Source organism: Bos indicus x Bos taurus, chromosome X (genome assembly GCF_003369695.1).
Source record: "Bos indicus x Bos taurus breed Angus x Brahman F1 hybrid chromosome X, Bos_hybrid_MaternalHap_v2.0, whole genome shotgun sequence".
Classification (NCBI taxonomy): Eukaryota; Metazoa; Chordata; class Mammalia; order Artiodactyla; family Bovidae; genus Bos; species Bos indicus x Bos taurus.
Window position 1 is genome coordinate 11,386,418 of NC_040105.1, and position 19,809 is coordinate 11,406,226.

The following is a 19,809-nucleotide window of genomic DNA, read 5'->3' on the forward strand; positions in this document are numbered from 1 at the left end:
CAGGGGTTCTGGGTTCAATCCTCAGTCAGGGAACTGGATCTCACATACCACAGCTAAGACCCAGCCCAGCCAAGTAAGTAAATAAATACTTAAGTAAACAAATAATAAATAGATACAGTATATTTAAACAACCAAATTTTACCAGCCTTAGAAATTCTTTTTTGATCCTTCCACCTGTGTTTCTCATATTTCACAATTTTGCCACTCAAACGAATAATAGTCAATCACATAGTTATAACACTGATGTAGTTCACACACTTAAAGATTTCTGTACTATAAAATATTTTCTTTAAAGGAAAACCAACAGAAGATTATATCAATGTCCTCAGGGTAGACATAATAATACACATGATAGTAGAAATACATGTTAAAAATATTCACTCAAAGGACATCCCTGGTGGTGGAGTGGCTAAGAATCCGCCTGCCAATGCAGGGGATACAGATTCAATTCCCTGGCCTGGGAAGATCCCACGTGCTGCAGAGCAAATAAGCCCCCAAGCCCTAGAGCTTCTGCTCTGTAATAAGAGAAGCCACTGCAATGAGAAGCCTGCACACTGCAGTGAAGAGTAGCCCCCACTGGCCACAACTAGAGAAAGCCCATGCACAGCAACGAAGACCCAGTGCAACCAGGATAAATAACATAAAAAAATTACGCAAAATGTTTGACCACAGGTGTACCTAAAATAGCTTTAAACATTCATAGTTTCAAAGAGAGTAAAAACTTAGTTTATTTCCATTTTGAAGCAATAGTAATTTTAAAACTTCATTGCCATTGAGAGACCCTGGAATATACTCACATGTTCATGGGTGAACTCAGCTATTTGAGTGTCAGCTGTAAGCCATTAACCATTTCTGTTATTCTGTCAGGCATGTCATTTTTTAAAGATACTAAAAAATTTTTTTGAATTTATTTTAGACTGTGCTGGATTTTCATTGCTGCACGTGCTTTTCTCTAGTTGTGGCAAGTGGGGCTACTTTTTGTTTCAGCATGAGGCTTCTCTTTGCCGGCACTTCTCTTGTGGAGTACGGGCTCTCTGGCCGGTGGGCTTCAGTAGTTGTAGCAGGTGAGCTGTAGAGTTTCCCGCTGCAACTTGAGATGAGGCCCAATTCCCCTGCAGCGAATCGAGAGCAATCCCAAGTACCCCCTTGCAACTCGAAAGGAGGCCTGACTCCCCTGAGGCAACACGAGAGGTTCCCTCAGGTCCCCGTTGCAACTCGAGAGGAACCCCAAGCTTTCCACCACAACTCAAGAAAGACCATTCAATTCCCCACTCTATGCAAGATGACTCTCGATTCCCCTGCAGCAACTCGAGAGCAATTGAAAGTTCCCCCCTCACTCGAAAGGAGGCCTGACTTCCCTGAGGCAACACGAGAGGTTCCCTGAGGTCCCTGTCAAGTGGGGACATCAAAGTTTAGTGTAATTTAAGTGAAGAGCCACAATTTAAATAAAATAATTGTGGTGCACAGGCTTACCTGCTCCGTGGCATGTGTGATCTTCCCGGACCAGGGATCAAACTCATGTCTCCTATATGGGCAAGCAGATTCTTCACCACTGAGTCACCAGGGAAGCCCCAGGTATATCATCTTTGATGTGAATTATTTGGAGGTTAGTTACATGATCAAGAGAAATTTTATCCTTTTGACCTCAAAGTTTAGTGTAATTTATTTAATAGTATGAGAAAGCTTACATTTTACGTTATTAGCATATATTTATAATCTTATTTAGTCTGAACCATGATTTTTAGTCTTATATTCAGAAACATCCTAAATCATCACTTAATCATTGATGTTGAAATATGTGTACTTTTTCTTTTTTAAGGTATTTACTATGCAGAATCTATTGCATCTTTTTAAAATCAGTCCTGAATCCAGTCTCTACAAATCACTGGTAGGATTGTTTAGTTTTTAATAATCTGCTTTGGTTTGTTAATAATAACTGAATAGTTGAATAAAAGTAAACTGTTTTCTTTTAACAGATTTCAGGCTTTGATAAAGAAAACCAAAAAGGTAGGAGACTTCATCTTTGTAGACAATTGGAACATTTTTGTTATGTGTTTTTTTGTATAAAAGTATGAAGCTACTAATTTTTAGGTGGAAGAATAGGGACTTTAAATTGAATCATTTAAGGGAATTTAAATTGAATCATCGGCTTTTCCTTGCTGGCAGTTCATTTTAAAATAGAACCATTCATCTATTTTGATAAATGTGGATCTTTTTCCCCCAATTTTCAACCTTTTAAGATAGCTCTTACTCAAATAAGAGAGCTAGAGATAGCATCAAAAGCCCTACAAACCGGTTGAATGCTAGTTTTTTTTTCAAAGATACCCACTGTATGAAACACCTCCAAAACAAAGAGAACAATGTTTAGGCATCTGTCTCTGTATCCTAGATATCCCCCAAGTACAATATATCGAGTATTGTATTCGTATTTGCTTGAAGAATGAACTGTATGTTGTATGTTATTTTTGTAATCAAGTGTTTATATAGCTCTAATGCTGTCGCTTCAGTCATGTCTCACTCTTCGCTACCCTATGGACTGTAGCCCTCCAGGCTCCTCTGTCCATGGGATTTTCTGGGCAAGAATACTGGAGTGGGTTGCCTTTTCCTTCTCTAGGGAATCTTCCTGACCCAGGGATTGAACCCTCATCTCTTAAGTCTCCTGCATTTCAGGTGAGTTCTTTACCACTAGCGCCACCTGGGAAGCCCGACTACTCTGAGATAATAGAAAAAATATATATTGATCTCTACCCCCAAGTCCCAGCACACAGCTCCCCAAACCCATGTAATTTCCTAAGAACACATGGAGCATCTCTTGTTCTGGTGTTGGTCTTTGACCTCAGTTCTTGACACAGGGCTCCAGAAACCCTTGTAGTTTCTGGGTGTCTCTTGTTTGAATGAGCCAGCACTGGGTATACTCCTGGATAGGGGCTGGTCATCAGAAGGACCAAGCCATGATTAGAAGCTTGGGGTTTTCAGCCCTGCCCCCCCCCCATTCTGTTGAAGGGAAAAGGACTAAAAATGGTGTTAATAATCAGTCATGCATGTGTGAAGAAGTCTTCATAAATCCCCAAAGTACGGGGTTCAGAGATCTTCCAGGTCAGTGCACAGGTGGAGGTGCTGGGGGAGTGGCATGCCTGGAGAGGGCATGGAACTCAGGCTCCTGCTCAGCTCCTGTGTAGTTCTCCTATTCAGCTGTTCATCTGTATCCATTATCATGTCCTTTAATAAACTGCCAAGTCTAAGCGCTTCACTGAGTTCTGTGAGCTGTCGGACACATTCAACAAGCACAAGGAGGAGGATGGCATCTCCTATCAATAGCCATTGCTCAGAAGCACAGGTGACAACCTGAGCTTGGGGCTGGCATCTGAAGGACGTGTTAAGATATCTGTGAGAGGTGGGGGATCAGTGTTATGGTAATGAGGCCCTTCACCGGTGGGCTCAGTTCCTGGCTCCAGGTGGACAGTGTCAGAATTGAGTTAAATTGTAGGACACGCAGCTGGCCTCATAAGAGTATGGCTTGGTGTGGGGAGAAACCCCCACACTCTGGGTGAGCAGGGGTGCCAGGAGTGAAGTGTGGTGCCCTATTCTGTGTAAAAGCCGAGGAGGCTGACAGGGAGTGGAGAGGTGAGAGGTGGATTTTTGCCTACACAGAAGGAGGGAAGCTGAGGTTCTTTCTCCCTTTACGGCTGCTGTGGGTGCCAGGCCATGGGCTAGACTTGATGGACTTGGTAGTATGAACGTAAGCCAGTACCCTGCCTGTATTGCATAGCTGTTACTTAGAGCTTTTCAAAAAATCTGTAACATGATGTAATGGCCCTTTTAATGTTGGTGTGCTCCTGGATTTTGTCTGTTGCCAACATTGCTACCATCCTCATTGGGACATTCATTCATTACCATTCAGCAAACACTTGAGTACCTAGTTTCTGCCAGTCATTCGTCTGTCACTTAACTGCCTGGCCTCCTGGGCGTAATGTTAGCAGAGGATAAGTGAATCACATGACATTCTATTTTTGTTTTATTTTATTGTATTGTTGGGCTTCCCCTGTGGCTCAGCTGGTAAAGAATCCACCTGCAATGTGGGAGATCTGGGTTGGGAAGATCCCCTGGAGAAGGGAACGGCTACCCACTCCCATATTCTGGCCTGGAGAATTCCATGGACTGTATAGTCCATGGGATCGCAAAGAGTCAGACACAGCTGAGCAACTTTCACTTCACTTCACTTCATTGTATTATTGGAGTATAGTTGACTTACAGTATTGCATTGATTTCAGCTGTACAGAAAAGTGATTCAGTTATACATACATATACATTCTTTTTCCTATTCTTTCCCTCATATCCAGTATCATAGGATATTGAACATAGTTCCCTGTGCTGTACAGTAGGATCTTGTTGCTTATCCATGCTGTATATAATATTTGGATCACAAGATACTCTAGACCACCTGCAGAGTAGCTCATCCTTACTGAAGCTGAGGATGATAGGTGATCCGGGGTTGTACAGTCTAAGGCAATGGTGTCTAGTGTAACTCTGTGATGATGGAAGTGTCTGAATCTGTGTTTTCTAATATTGTAGCCACTAGCCACCATGGGGTTACTGAGCACTTCAAATGTAGTTGGTGTGAGGAACTGAGATTATAATTTAAATAGCTACACGATTTTTGGCTACTGGTTGTCATATTGGACAGCACTGCTCCTGCTGCTGCTAAGTCGCTTCAGTCGTGTCTGACTCTCTGCAACCCCATAGACAGCAGCCCACCAGGCTCCCCCATCCCTGGGATTCTCCAGGCAAGAACACTGGAGTGGGTTGCCATTTCCTTCTCCAATGCATGAAAGTGAAAAGTGAAAGTGAAGTCGCTTAGTTGTGTCCGACCCTCAGCGACCCCATGGACTGCAGCCTTCCAGGCTCCTCCATCCATGGGATTTTCCAGGCAAGAGTGCTGGAGTGGGGTGCCATTGCCTTCTCCATTGGACTGCACAGATCTAAGTAAATAGCTGCTGTCTGTAGTGTAACTATTTCAGGAAGGAATTAGGGGCTGTAAGGGGTTTTTAAATAATCCACTTATTTCTAGGTATGTATATTATTAAAAATAGCTTTTTGCTTTTAAACTCGTTCTTTGAACCTTTCTAGTTCAGAAAGACGTCTGGTCAACATCTCATACCAGCTTCACCCAGCCTCCTAGTAAAATCCCTGAAAGTAAGAAAAACTGAATTGCAGACATGTCATGTATCCTAGTGGCATAATTTGGATAAAACTCTTGGCTAACAGTAAAACAGCTACTGTTACAACGAAATGATTTTAAAATTGGTGACTTCCAATTAAGAAATTGTTGTTATTGTTCAGTCATTAAGTTGTGTCCAATGCTTTGAGACCCCATGGACTGCCAACACGCCAGGCTCCCCTGTCTTCTGTCTCCCAAAGTTGGCTCAGATTCATGTCTATTGAATCAGTGATGCCATCCAACCATCTCATCCTCTGTCGCTCTCTTCTCCTTTTGCCTTCAATCTTTCCCAGCATCAGGGTGTTTTCCAGTGAGTCATCTCTTCACATCAGGTGGCCAAAGTACTGGAGCTTCAGCATCAAGAAATTGAGACCATCAAAAAAACCTGTAGGAAGATATTTTGGACCTGACAGTTGTGTATTTCCTGACAGAGATCATTGGTCTTACCTAACTGTTTATACTTTGAGGATGCTGATCTGTTGTATGGTTTTTGTACTTTCCCCTAGATTCCACTACACATCCTTCCAACACCTAATTTTTCCTTTCAGAGATAAATGGTACCCAGAAAATAGCTGGGTGGAAAATTTGGACACTGACTCTTCTTTCTTGAAGTTAAAATCCTTACCTATGATTGACAAAAGAATAGATCAGTGGGACAGAATAGAGAACCCAAAAATAGGTCTATACAAACATAGTCGACTAGTTTTTGACAAATGAAAAAGCAATTTAGTGGAGGAAACTTAGACTTTTCAACAAGTGATGCTGGAGCAATTGGACATGCATATGCATAAAAATGAACTTGGACACAGACCTTACACCTTACACAAAAATTAACTGAAAATGAATCATATATCTAAATGTAAAACACAAAACGATACAGCTTCTAGAAGAAAACATTAGGAGAAAATCTTTGTGACCTGGGTTTTGGTGATGAGATATAAACATCAAAAGCATGATTAAATGAAAGAAAAAAAATAGACTAGTTAGATTTTGTTAAAATTTTAAAACGCCTTTCTATGAGAGTGAAAAGACTAATTACGGACAGGGGGAGGGTATTGGCAAAAGACATCCAATAAAGGACTTGTGTCAAAAATATACCAAAAACTCTGAAAACTCAACAATAAAGACACAAATCAGTTGAAAAATGAGCAAAGGGTCTGAACAGGTAGCTCTGCAAAGAAGATATGCAGATGGCAAGTAAGCATATCAAAAGATGCTCCATGTTGTTTGTTATTAGACATGGAAGTTAAAACAGAAATGAGATAACACTTCCCATGTATTGGGATGCTAAGATCCAGCTCACTTATGGCACTAAGTGCTGGAAGGATGTGGAGTAACAGATGCTCTCACTCATTGCTGGTGGAAATCCAAAATGGTATAGCCACTTGCGGGGGGGAGTAGTTTGGTGGTAAAACTAAACATAGTCTTACTGGATGATCCACCAGTCATGGTCCTAGGTATTTACCCAAGTGACTTAAACTGTATGTGAGTGTTTATAGCAACTTTATTTACAGTTGCCAGAAATTGGGAACAAACAAGATGTCTTTTGGTGGGTGAATGGATAAACAGGCTGTGGTACATCCCAACAGGGAAATACTATTCAGCTAAGAGGAATGAGCTATTAAGCCATGAAGCTTGATAGCTAGAGAGAAATGAATCACAACTCTGTGTTGTTAATGTAAGAAGCTCCTCTGAAAAGGCTACATGGTCTATGATTCCATATATGTGACATCCTGGGAAAGGCAAAGCTATAGAGGTGGGCAGCACACCTGACCACCTTGTTGCTAGGTGGTTGCTAGGGATGTGGAGGGAAAGGGTAGCAGGTTGAAGAGGGGAAGCATAGGATGTTTTTTAGGATGGTGAAAATGTTCTTAAATTACTTGTAATTTAATTTAATTACTTGTAATGGTAGAATACATGGCGCTAGACATTTGTCAAATCCTGTAGAGCTTTACAAAGAGTGAGCCTTCATGTATGCAAGGGTAAGAGGTCAGGTGACCTCAGGATTAAATGCTGATTGTGACAAAACAATGTAACCATAGTAACCCCACTGAAAGGGGTGGGGGAAAGATATGCCTACCTGTCTAACTCTGGAGAGGGATGAAGATTGCAACTGAAGGCAGAAGAAACTACATAGGCTATGTAGTCAAGGTGAGTTACTTCTCATGGGGGTGCTGGTTGAAAGTTTTGAAACCGTTATATGTGTGGGCTGGAGTTGAACAATACAGTAAGGGAATAATAGATGGTGGGAGCCAGGTGGGAACTTAGAGATAAACAGGAGGAGGCTAAGATTCATATGGTACTGGTGGCATTGGAGACATCTGTATGAACTTATGTTTAGCTTAACATAGATACAGATGAGACATAGAGATATTTATAAATAAGTATGTATACATAGTTTTAGAGAAGGAAATGGCAACCTACTCCAGTATTCTTGCCTGGAGAATCCCAGGGACGGCGGAGCCTGGTGGGCTGTGGTCTATGGGGTCGCACAGAGTCGGACACGACTGAAGCGACTTAGCATTAGAATACATAGTTTTGGAGAAGGAAATGGCACCCCACTCCAGTATTCTTGCCTGGAAAATCCCATGTACGGAGGAGCCTGGTAGGCTGCAGTCCATGGGGTCGCAAAGAGTCGGCCACGACGGAGCGACTTCACTTGCACTTGCACTTGTAGAACAGAAATAGCCTCACAGACATAGAGAGCAGACTTGTGATTGCCAAGGTGGGGGAGGGTGGGGTTAGCAGAGGTAAGCTTTACATAGGGAATGGATAAACAACAAGGTCCTACTGTAGAGCACAGAGAACCATATTCAGTATCCTATGATAAACCACAGTGGAAAAGAATATTCTTTAAAAAGTACATATATGTAAAACTGAATCACTTTGCTGTACAGAGGAAAGTAACATTGTCAATCAGCCACAGTTAAAAAGATCTAGTATATTGTAATATCTTCAGTAGTAAAGGAAAAAAGGCCCTTGGCTGATGCAGAAATCCAGTCATCTGTTCTAAGAAAGTGAAAACTTATAAACGTATACTAACTTAAAAACTTATACTCATGACTTAAAAAAAAAACAACCCAAAACAAGTTTCAGGGAATTCCTTGGTGGTCCATCGGTTAGGACTCCATCCTTCCATTGCGGGGGACCTACGTTCGATTTCTGGTTAGGAACCTAAGATCCTACAAGCCACATGGCACAGCCAAAAAGAAAAAAAAAGTTTCAAACTATTCAGAAAGGTATAAAGTAAAAGAAAAATAGAAACTTCTGTTCATATTCTTTAATTTCACTTTCTGCTGATAACTAGAATGAAGAGTGTCTTGTGTATCCTACCAGCATTTAGTTTAGGGGGGTCAAAGTCTATATGTAATTAAACCACATATGTTCATAAATGGGATTATATTATACTATTGTGCAATTTGCTTCCTTTGTCCAGCAATATATTTTTATCAGTGTACTTAGACTAATTATGTTTAAAAAATGTATTTAATTATCCCCACGTTGATGAAGATTTTATTATTTGGCGTTTGCCATTAGAAGCATGTGGTGTGCAGTGCTACACCCTTTTGAGAAAGTGTAGTTCTATAAATTCGGAGAGGTAGAATGACTGGGTTAAAGGGCACTTGGATTATGAATATCCATAAACACTGACCAATTTCCCTCCCAAGTGTAAGAGCATGCCTGCTTCCCTGCTCCCTTGCCAACACTTAGAGTGCTGAAGATTAAAACTTTGATAATATGTGTATTGAGAAAATATAGTATTTCTTTTGTAGTATTAATTTGCATTTATTTTTATTTTGTTCATGTTTATTTAACACTGAAAATTTTTTCTGTAAACTTTGTCCGTGTCTTGCCCTATTTTTCTGTTTTCTTGCTGATGTTAAAAGCTCTTTATGCTATGAAAATTAGTCCTGTCTCCATATTATGGCAAATACTTGTTTTTGGTGTATCATTTGTCTTTTGACTTTGTTATTTCATGCCTTATATAAGTTCTTAATTTTCATGTTTGATGTCATACTTGGAAAGGCCTTTCCTCAGAAATTATTCTTAAAAGATACATGATGTGAAAAAGATAATGTTATAAAACCAAGATTGCATAAACAGTGTTTGAGCAATAGTTGAATGAAAGAAAGGTGTGAAACAAAACTGTATACATTGTATCTTTCAGGTTTTCTTATACAGTTTCTGAAAGAATTGGCAAAATATCATCAGAATAAAGAAAGTTGCAATATGGAAACTCAGACAAGTTCAACATTTCCTGTCAAAGACTCTCTTGGTAATTGTGATCCTCTTCCATAATTACACTTCTTCCATTTTCTTTTTTCAGTGAAGGTGACGGCCTGATGTACTGTATTATGTATTTGTTGCTTCACTGAGAGGGATGCAGGCTGCTGGTGGCATGTTTTCTGGAATTGTTGCTCATTTTTTCTCAGAAGGACCAGGAACTGCTCTCCAGGGCTGCTCCTTCCTTCTTGACCACCAGGGCTATGCTTTCCACCTCTCACGGGGATCCATAGGCTCACTTCCTTTCTTGTTTGTTGGGTTGAAGCTCTCTTGACTGGGAGGTTCTTCCCTGTGTCTCATGTGACTTTATGTTATAGCCACTAAAGTGGGAAGATCTCAGACTACTTGCATTGCAGGGAACTAGAGAAGTCAGTGGGCCATCCTTTCATTTTACAGTTGACAAAGCTAAGGTCACTTGAGGAAGAACAATTAGGCAACGTCCTGTCTGGGTTAGAACTGATACCAGAGTTCAGGTTTTCTGGTCCATGACCTGGACCCTTTTCTGCTGTACAGGCTTCTGTAGAATACAGAAAAGTAGATGGAAAACCATGGCTGACATTTTGCCAATCAGAGACATCACTGCCAATATTTTACTCCCTGATGACTCAAGCGGTCAAGAATTCTCCTGCAGTACAGAAGACCTGGGTTCAATCCCTGGGTTGGGAAGATCCCCTGGAGAAGGGAATGGCAACCCACTCCAGCATTCTTGTCTGGAGAAGCCCCATGGACAGAGGAGCCTGGCACGCCCCAGTCCATGAGTCAGATACAAATGAGCACACATATTTTAGTCTGCTTCTGCCAGCCGTTTTTTCCTCTGCCTGCTTTTTGATGATATTGGTGTCACACATGGTTAAGACTGTATGAGAGGGCCAGGTTTGCAGTGTGCTTCATGGTTGGTTTCAAATCCACAGTTGGTTTGAGGGCTGGGAGTCTCCTGGAAAGACTGCTGGAATGTGAGACAATCATAGACCTGGCCTTAGCCCCACTGATGCCATTATGTAGCTGTTTAGCCCTCTGGAAGTCCCTTCAACTGGATGGGCATCAGTTTCCTCCTCTGTGAAGTGGAGGAAGTGAAACACGTGATCTTTGATTCCTCGTAGGGTCAGTGTTTTGAAAGTGTGAGTCAGCTCTAACCAAAGTGCAGTCAAAGAGCCCTCTCCTGTGGCACGTAGACACTAGAAAGGGATGCCACTGTTATTTGACTTAAAGTATACTTTTTGTTTTCTTTTCCCCTGATATTTTATATTGGATTCTCAAACTTTCAGAACAGTTGAAAGCTTTATGGCGAACACTTACACACCTCGAGTCTGCCATGAAATTTGTTATACTTGCTTAATCACTTACCTGTCTGTCCATTAAGCTCTCTCACTTTTTGGATACATTTGTATTAATAAGTAAATGGCAGACATCCTTAACACTTTCTCCTAAGTATACGCTGTGCTTGAACAGAGCTCTGGCCATTTGCTCACCTGCCCGTGTCTCTCTGACCTCATTTTCTATATTATTTTTTGGTAGCGGAGAAGCTTCAGCTTATTGACAATGAGTTTGCAGGTGCTTGCCCTCAGCAGCCAAAGTTAGAATCCTTAGAAATCAAGTTAAACGAATATAAGAGGGAAGTAGAACAGCAGCTACGGGCAGAAATGAGTCAGAAGGTAAGATTTATCTTGTTATCATTAAGAGTGATGTTTTTGCTTGTCTTTTAATGTCTTCACCTTCAGTATGTGGGGAAATCACTATAATCTTTACTAATGAATGTTGTGCGTACTGTTTCTCTTGCCAGATGATGTCAGTTCTTTATGACTTTTGAATACACCCTGTAAGTGTAGTGAATGAGATGAAACATGAAGATGAATTAAACTAAATATATTTAGATAGCGTTAATGTTAAAGCTAACAGTGAAGAGAGAATTTGTTACTGTTTCTTTACTATAGTTATTGGTATTTACAATTTTTTGTCATCAATTGGCAGTTGAAATACTTTAAAGATACTGAAATCATGAAAATTAAAATGGAAGAAAAAAGGAAGTATGAGAAGGAGCTTGTTGAGTTCCAGAATGAATTTGAGAGAACTTGTCAAGCAAAATCTGAAGCCCTGATGTCTCAGGAAAAGATAACCCTAGAGAGAATTCAAAAGCACCAGGAGGTAATATTCTAAAATCATTTACTGGGGTGGGGGGGGCATTTCTGGGCTATCTCTTGAGTAGGGCCTGGGGTCAAGAGCACAAGGGAAAGCACAGGACTTGGAAAGGATGTGCAGGCATCCTTTGTCCAAGACGGCTGGAGGGAATGGACTGCAAATGGGCTGGTCCACGCTGGGAGTGGGAGAAACTTGCACCAAAGAAGCAGCAGCTTTGAGGTTTGGTTAACAGCAGGGAGGAGAGGATCAGAAGTGTGAAGTAGCTGCCGTCACTAAAGGAAACGAAGCCCTGGAAAGCAGACAGGGTTGCTGAGCTGTGTCAAGGGCTCAGCCGAGGCGGGCAGCCTGGACCAGCAGTAGACCAAGTCCAGGGTTTCCAGGTGATGGCCCCAGTGCAGCTCTCAGGAGGGTGTGTAGTGTCGGCAAGGTTGGAGGGATGGAGTTGCTCAGGGAGATGAGCTTGAGAGAGCTGAAACTCCTTGGCTTCAGAAAGGCAGCCCATTTCATGGAAGACACTGGTGTTGGGCAGGGTAGGGAAGGGAGCTCAAGATGGCAGGTGGCCGCTAATATAAAGCAACAGGGACCGTGACATGGCAGCCTGAAAGACACTGAGAAGCAGGTCTTGGGATTCTGACGGGTGGAAGAAGAAGATGGGTCAAGAGGACAGAGTTGCAGGTAGGGGTTTGAGGTCAAGAATGCAAACAAAATGCAACGTGCTGCCATGGGAACAGAGGTGGAGGCATACAGGGCTGCCACGTGGGCGTGTGATCCTGTCCACCAGCATGGTGGCTGGATGGGAGGTAGAGGGGTTGCCCAGTGGCAGGAGTGGGTGTGGGGAGAGATTGGATCCATTGGTAGGTTCCTTTGTTAAGGTTGTATCTTAGACCAGACTGGATCTGGGGCCCTGCTTCCTGTGGACAGCCAGGGCTTCTGTCAGGAAGTTGTGTTGAAAGTAAGAGACTTCCTCCCAGTGTCCACCCTTGCTTGGAGCTTCTCAAAAAGACCCAGTTATTGAATGGTAATTGCACCCCCTCTACAAGTTTGGTATAAACAGTTCTGAGAATTGGGCTCACTTAGAATGGGAAAAACTAGAGATCTCTTCAAGAAAATTGGAGATACCAAGGGAACATTTCATGGAGAGATGGGCACAATAAAGACAGAAACAGCAAGGACCTAACAGAAGCAGAAGAGGTGGCAAACACAGAAGAACTGTACAAAAAAGGTCTTAATGACCCGAATACCCACGATAGTGTGATCACTCACCTAGAGCCAGACATCCTGGAGTGTGAAGTCAAGTGGGACTTACGAAGCATTACTACAAACAAACCTAGTGGAAGTCATGGAATTCCAGCTGAGCTATTTCAAATCTTAAAAGATGATGCTGTTAAAATACTGTGCTCAATATGCCAGCAAATCTGGAAAACTTGGCAATGGCCGCAGGGCTGGAAGAGGTCAGTTTTCATTCCAGTCACAAAGAAAGGCAACGCCAAAGAATGTTTAAGCTACTGTACACTTGTGCTTTTTTCACGTGCTAACAAGGTGATGCTCAGAATCCTTCAAGCCAGGCTTCAGCGGAACGTGAACTGAGAACTTTCAGATGGACAAGTTGGATTGAGAAAAGGCAGAGCAACCAGAGATCAAATTGCCAACATCCGTTGGATCATAGAAAAAGCAAGGGAATTCCATAAAAACATCTATTTCTGCTTCACTGACTATGCCAAAGCCTTTGACTGTGTGGATCACAACAAACTGTGGAAGATTCTTCAAGAGATGGGAGGGAATACCAGACCACCTTACCTGCCTCCTGAGAAGTGTGTATGCAGATCAAGAAGCAACAGTTAGAACTGGACATGGAACAATGGACTGGTTGCAAATTGGGAAAGGAGTACAACAAGGCTATACATTGTCACTCTGATTATTTAGCTTCTGTGCAAAGTACATCATGCGAAATGTTGGACTAGATGAATCACAAACTGGAATCAAGATGGCTGGGAGAAATACCAATAACCTCAGATATGCAGATGACACCACCCTTATGTCAGAGAGTGAAGAGGAACTAAAGAGCCTCTTGATGAAAGTGACAGAGGGGAGTGAAAAAGCTGACTTAAAACTTAACATTCTGAAAACGAAGATCATGGCATCTGGTCTCATCACTTCATGGCAAATGATGGGGGAAAAGTGAAAGCAGTGACAGAAACTATTTTCTTGGGCTCCAAAATCACTGGACGGTGACTGCAGCCACGAAATTAAAAGACGCTTGCTCCTTGAAAGAAAAGTTATGACAAACCTAGACAGTGTATTAAAAAGCAGAAACATCACTTTGTTGACAAAAGTCCCTTTAGTCAAAGGTATGTTTTTCCAGTAGTCGTGTATGGATGTGAGAATTGGACCATAAAGAAGACTGAGTGCTGAAGTATTGATGCTTTGGAACTGTGTTGTTAGAGAAGTCTCTTGAGAGTCCCTTGGACAGCAAGGAGATCAAACCAGTCATTCGTAAAGGAAATCAACCCTGAATGTTCATTGGAAGGACTGATGCTGAAGCTGAAGCTCCAGTACTTTGGCCACCTGATGTGAAGAGCTGACTCATTGGAAAAGACCCTGATGCTGGGAAAGATTGAGGGCAGAAGGAAAGGGGTGAAACAGAGGATGAGATGGCTTGATGTCATCACTGATTCAATGGACATGAGTTTGAGCAAGCTCTGGGAGATAGTAAAGGACAGTGAAGCCTGGTGTGCTGCAGTCCATGGGATTCACAAAGATTCGGACACGATGTAGTGACTTAACAACAAGCTGTAAAATAAATGTTGGAGGCACAGGTGTTTGTGAGGCTTGGATTGTGTTTATACTAACAATATCATCTATTTTTCCTAACTTTAAACAATTTTTATTATAGAAAGGTTTTCACACAGTTGGATGTTTCTTTACTCTGTACACAATTATTCTTACTCTCCATAGAAAAGCTGCTGCTTAACTTCTCATCGAGTGATGGCAAACACTAAAATCCTGATTTTAACAGCATTGTAGTAAAAATGCCTCAGTGGTTTAAGTTGAAAGCAGTATATTGGTACATGGCTCTTGTGCTCATTTACTAAGAACGTACAAATGTCTTTATTCAAAAATACAAAATAAATTATGTGTAGGCATGGACAGTGGCAGCAATAAACCATTCTGTTGTCAGCTGAAACCAGTAACTGATGGTTTTAGTTATTTTCTTAAACAACAGCCAGCCTTTTCTTCAGTCATCTTCAACTTACCTCACCTGGAGTTACTGGTGAGGAACACTGCCTTGAGCTACTTCTCACAGTTCATTAATAATGGCAAAGCACTATTCTAGGAAGAATATGGACCACTGCACGAATTTGCCTGTCATCTTTGTGCAGGGACCATGCTAATCTTCTCTGTGTCATTCTACTTTTAGTATATGTGCTGCCAAAGCGAGCACTAACAGTGTCATCTTGAAGACAGGTGACAAAGTCAGAAAGACAAATATACCATTCAGTTCATTTCAGACACTCAGTCGTGTCCGACTCTTTATGACCCCATGGGCTGCAGCACGCCAGGCCTCCCTGTTCATCACCAGCTCCTGGAGTTTACTCAAACTCACGTCCATCGAGTTGGTGATGCCATCCAACCATCTCATCCTCTGTCATCCCCTTCTCCTGCCTTCAGTCTTGCCCAGAATCAGGGTCTTTTCTGGTGTGTCAGTTCTTTGCATCAGGTGCCCAAAGTACTGGAGCTTCAGCTTCAGCATCAGTCCTTCCAATGAATATTCAGGACTGATCTTTAGGATGGACTGGTTGGATCTCCTTGCTGTCCAAGGGACTCTCAAAAGTCTTCTTCAACACCACAGTCCAAACGCATCAATTCTTCGGTGCTCAGCTTTCTTTATAGTCCAGCTCTAACATCCATACATGACTACTGGAGAAACTATAGTTTTTGACTAGATGGACCTTTGTTGGCAAAGTAATATATCTCTGCTTCTTAATACGCTGTCTAGCTTGGTCATAACTTTTCTTCCAAGGAGCAAGCATCTTTTAATTTCACGGCTGCAATCACCATCTGCAGTGATTTTGGAGCCCCCCAAAAATAAAGTCTGTCACTCTTTCCATAGTTTTCCCATCTATTTCCCATGAAGTGATGGGACCAGATGCCATGATCTTAGTTTTCTGAATGTTGAGCTTTAAGCCAACTTTTTCACTTTCCTCTTTCACTTTCATCAAGAGGCTCTTTAGTTCCTTTTCACTTTCTGCCATAAGGGTGGTGTCATCTGCATATCTGAGGTTATTGATATTTCTCCCAGCAGTCTTGATTCCAGCTTGTGCTTCATCTAGCCCAGCGTTTCTCATGATGTACTCTGCATATAAGTTAAATAAACAGCCTTGATGTACTCCTTTTCCTATTTGGAACCAGTCTGTTGTTCCATGTCCAGTTCTAACTGTTGCTTCCTGACCTGTATACACATATCTCAAGAGGCAGGTCAAGTGGTCTGGTATTCCCATCTCTTTCAGACTTTTCCACAGTTTGTTGTGATCCACACAAAGGCTTTGGTGTAATCAATAAGCAGAAGTAGCTGTTTTTTTGGAACTCTCTTGCTTTTTTGATGATCCAGACGGATGTTGGCAATTTGACCTCTGGTTCCTGTGCCTTTTCTAAAACCAGCTTGAAATCTGGAAGTTCATGGTTCACATATTGTTGAAGCCTGGCTTGGAGAATTTTGAGCATTACTTTACTAATGTGTGAGATGAGTGCAACTGTGCAGTAGTTTGAGCATTCTTCGGCATTGCCTTTCTTTGGGATTGGAATGAAAACTGATCTTTTCCAGTCCTGTGGCCACTGCTGAGTTGTCCAAATTCAGAAAAACAAATATACCATATGATATCACTTAAGTGAGGAATCTTAAATATGAGACAAATGGACATATCTGTGAAACACTCAAAGACACAGAGAACAGACTTGTTGTTGCCATGGGGGAAGGATGTGGAGGAGGGATGGATTGGGAGTTTGGGATTAGCAGATGCTAACTTTTATATATAGGATGGATAAACAACAAGGTCCTACAGCATGGGACAGGGAACCATATTCAGTATCCTGTAATAAACCATAATGGATAAGAATATAAAAAAGATGTATTTGTATAACTGAGTTACTGCTGTACAGCAGAAAATAACATAGCATTGTCAATCAACTGCACTTCAATAACATTAAATAAAAAAAGACGACTGACTAGATCAACCAGTTCACAGACTCGAACCCTGGTTTATTCAACTGATCTCTGAAGGCTCTTGAGAAGGTTGCCGTTTGTGAAGAGTATCATGCCTTTATTCTACCACCTGGAATGCCCCTCCCCTTCTTGGCCTGATAAAACCATCCAGTCCTTCAAAATCCAGCTGGAATGCCAGGTCCTTGTGATGCCTCTCCTGACCCCCCACTGATGGACTCCTCTAGGCATTGCTCGTCCCGTGGAGTCTTGATGTACTTTGTGAAATCATCACGCTGTGGTGTAACTCTTGGTTTGTCTCTCTCTCCTTGAATAAACTGAGTTTTTTTTAAGGTGGGGACTGACCTGTATCTGTCCATCTTTGTGTACCCAGCACCCAGTGTGGCCTTGAACACATGATAGGTGTTCAGGGAACACATACATGAAGTGTGGCCATTCATTCGGGCCATCATCTTTTAAGTTTATTTTATTGCTGAATGAACATTTTGTTTCATTTTTCTCTTGCTGTGGAACTTAACGAAGTTTTTTTAAGTGTCTGAGAGATGTTAATGATGTAACAAAGTAATTATACACAAGGGATGCTGGAAATACAGGGTAATGTAACTTAACAGTCCTTGAGGGAGGAGGGGAATAAATTTTTGTGAGGATAAAAAGGCAAAACATATACCTTGAATTGGAACCTCTTGAAAATTGTTCTTTAATGTCCATCCTTTGTTTTCTAGAATTTAGGAAGCAATGTATTAGTTCAAATCTCCTTTGTCTTCTTTAGCTTGCTTGGTAAAAATTAATGCTTTCTTCTACAGAATGAAACAAAAGAAATCTATGCTCAAAGGCAGCTTCTACTAAAAGACATAGATTTGCTGAGAGGCAGAGAAGCTGAGTTGAAACAAAGAATTGAAGCCTTTGAATTGTAAGTAATACGTGTCCATTTTGGACTTTCAGAATGAACGAGATGAAAAAGAACTACTCAATATGTCTACATATTCTAATACTACAGAATAGAATTCTTGTTTGTAAAGGTGATATCACCTAGCTTCAAAGGCACACTTCAGGAGAAATGAGGATGAGTATTTTTTTGAAATATTAGACACTGGGATGAAAGCGGAAGGAAATGCCATCATCAGGCTACAGTGGGACCAGACAAATAATTTGGAGAAGCAAATAATGCTTTAAGAGATCATACGTTTCCCATTTCTGTCAACCATTCAGGTCTCACGGTTTCATGTGCATGTAGTAACTGAATTCCAGACAGCCAGACCTGCCAGATTGACCTGCTCTGCTGGCAAAAAAGGGGAACACGGTGGCTCTGAGTTGACCTGTATTGGGAGAAATTGTTGCTTGTAGTGTGTGTGTTGCTTTTTTCTAAACGTTCACCAGTCTTTGGTTCTTCACATCTTACCTAGGATACATAGCAAGCTCAGCATTGTATAGTTTATGGAATAAGCCTTCTTTCCCATTTATCTGCCATTAATTGGCACTCACAGACACTCCAGGAATCTTCTTTCCTTAAAAGATTTGTCTTCGTTTTCATGAATGTTGTTTTCTCATTTAAGTAGGCTAGGTTCATTTGATTTCTTCTCTCTACCAACCTTAGTGGTTTTGGCAGTACTGAAGAGGTAAATGGACCATAAGCGAGAAAAGGAAACCAATTTGGGCATTGATAGCTAATGATTATGTAATCACTTATTTACCTCCATTTTCCCTCCTCCTCCTTTCTAAGCATACTGAAAATGAACATGTTAAGTCATCAGTCGTGTCCGACTCTTTGTGACCCCATGGACTGTAGCCCACCAGGCTTCTCTGTCCATGGAATTCTCCAGGCAAGGATACTGGAGTGAGTTTCTATTTCCTTCTCCAAGGGATCTTCCCAACCAGGGATCGAATCCAGGTCTCCTGCATCACAGGCAGATTGTTTACCATCTGAGCCATCAGGGAAGCAATATCATATAAACTAAATACTGCTCCATTGCTTTACAGACTAACCAGCAGAGGGCGCTAACAGAGGCGTTTTATCCTTTGCCTGGAATAGTCTCTGTTGACTGGCGCTTCTGTTTTTAGCTTGATCTGAATCCCTGTGAACCCAGTTCCCCGGCTCTGGAATTGATTTTGTGCTTGACTTGAGGTTTCACTATTAAGACCATTCCTTTCTTTAGTGTTGGGACGTTCTGATTGATCCATCTATCTTTTGCTCTCTTTTCAGTATTTTCTCTTCAGTATTGATTTAGTTCACTGATGTTGAACTAGTAGATTATGAAAGGCCAGAACACATTTTATGTCTTTAATAGCTCTGGGCTAGTCAGTTAGAAACAGTATTATAAAAGAAACAAGCACTTGAGTATACTAACTGAAGTTTGTGTGTAGCTTTGTAACTTAAAACATTAATCTTTTACCCCTGAATTGATTATGGCCGCTTACCACTTGTGACCATTTTTTTTTAAGTGTGAACCATCTCCTGTGAGACACCACTTTGGTTTTGGCATTTTCTCACTCACCCCAGCCAGAAAACTATTGAGTTCTGTCTATAGTTCAGATCCATCATCACTAGATCAGCTCCTAAAATAGTGGGACACTTCTGGCCCTTTGTTTTTACTCCCTAGCCGTGACAGTCACAGAACAGTTTGAGTCTGTGGGGCTAAAAACACATGTCTTTTCCCCAATATTAATATTTTTCAATTTTGCCTTATCTGTTTTTGCTAATTTCAGGGCCCAGAGACTGCAAGAAGAAAAAAATAAAAGCATGACTGATGGACTGCGGAGGCGGGAGTTGACTATAAAGAATATCGAGGAGACCTATGACCAAAAGCTCAAGAACGAACTTCTAAAGTAATTGTTTGGCATCTTAAAAAAAAAGTATCGTATTTGAATTAAGTTGATGGAAACACAGCAACACTAATAAAGTAGATAAGACTAGTATTTTATGGCAAAATCCAGTGTTTAAAAAGAATATACATGT

The 19,809-nt window shown here is 41.4% G+C and overlaps 1 protein-coding gene and 1 non-coding gene across 7 annotated transcripts in view; one reads left to right on the top strand and one right to left on the bottom strand.

The window, feature by feature from the left end:
• The window catches only part of OFD1 (OFD1, centriole and centriolar satellite protein), a 60,441-nt gene that overhangs the window by 11,443 nt on the left and 29,189 nt on the right, over positions 1 to 19,809 (top strand). For 5 of the 6 annotated variants that reach the window (XM_027535031.1, XM_027535027.1, XM_027535029.1 and 2 more), the window contains 7 exons: positions 1,820 to 1,888; positions 1,977 to 2,007; positions 9,387 to 9,494; positions 11,018 to 11,154; positions 11,471 to 11,644; positions 17,660 to 17,766; positions 19,560 to 19,679. In XM_027535031.1, the coding sequence (XP_027390832.1) occupies positions 1,820 to 1,888; positions 1,977 to 2,007; positions 9,387 to 9,494; positions 11,018 to 11,154; positions 11,471 to 11,644; positions 17,660 to 17,766; positions 19,560 to 19,679 (746 nt within the window). Of the gene's footprint in view, positions 1 to 1,819; positions 1,889 to 1,976; positions 2,008 to 2,649; positions 2,671 to 9,386; positions 9,495 to 11,017; positions 11,155 to 11,470; positions 11,645 to 17,659; positions 17,767 to 19,559; positions 19,680 to 19,809 lie in introns of those variants that run through there. The other variant, XM_027535032.1, reaches the window with a different exon arrangement.
• Positions 14,974 to 15,080, bottom strand: LOC113888238. The gene has a single exon (XR_003509879.1). It is a non-coding gene; the product is annotated as a U6 spliceosomal RNA (small nuclear RNA).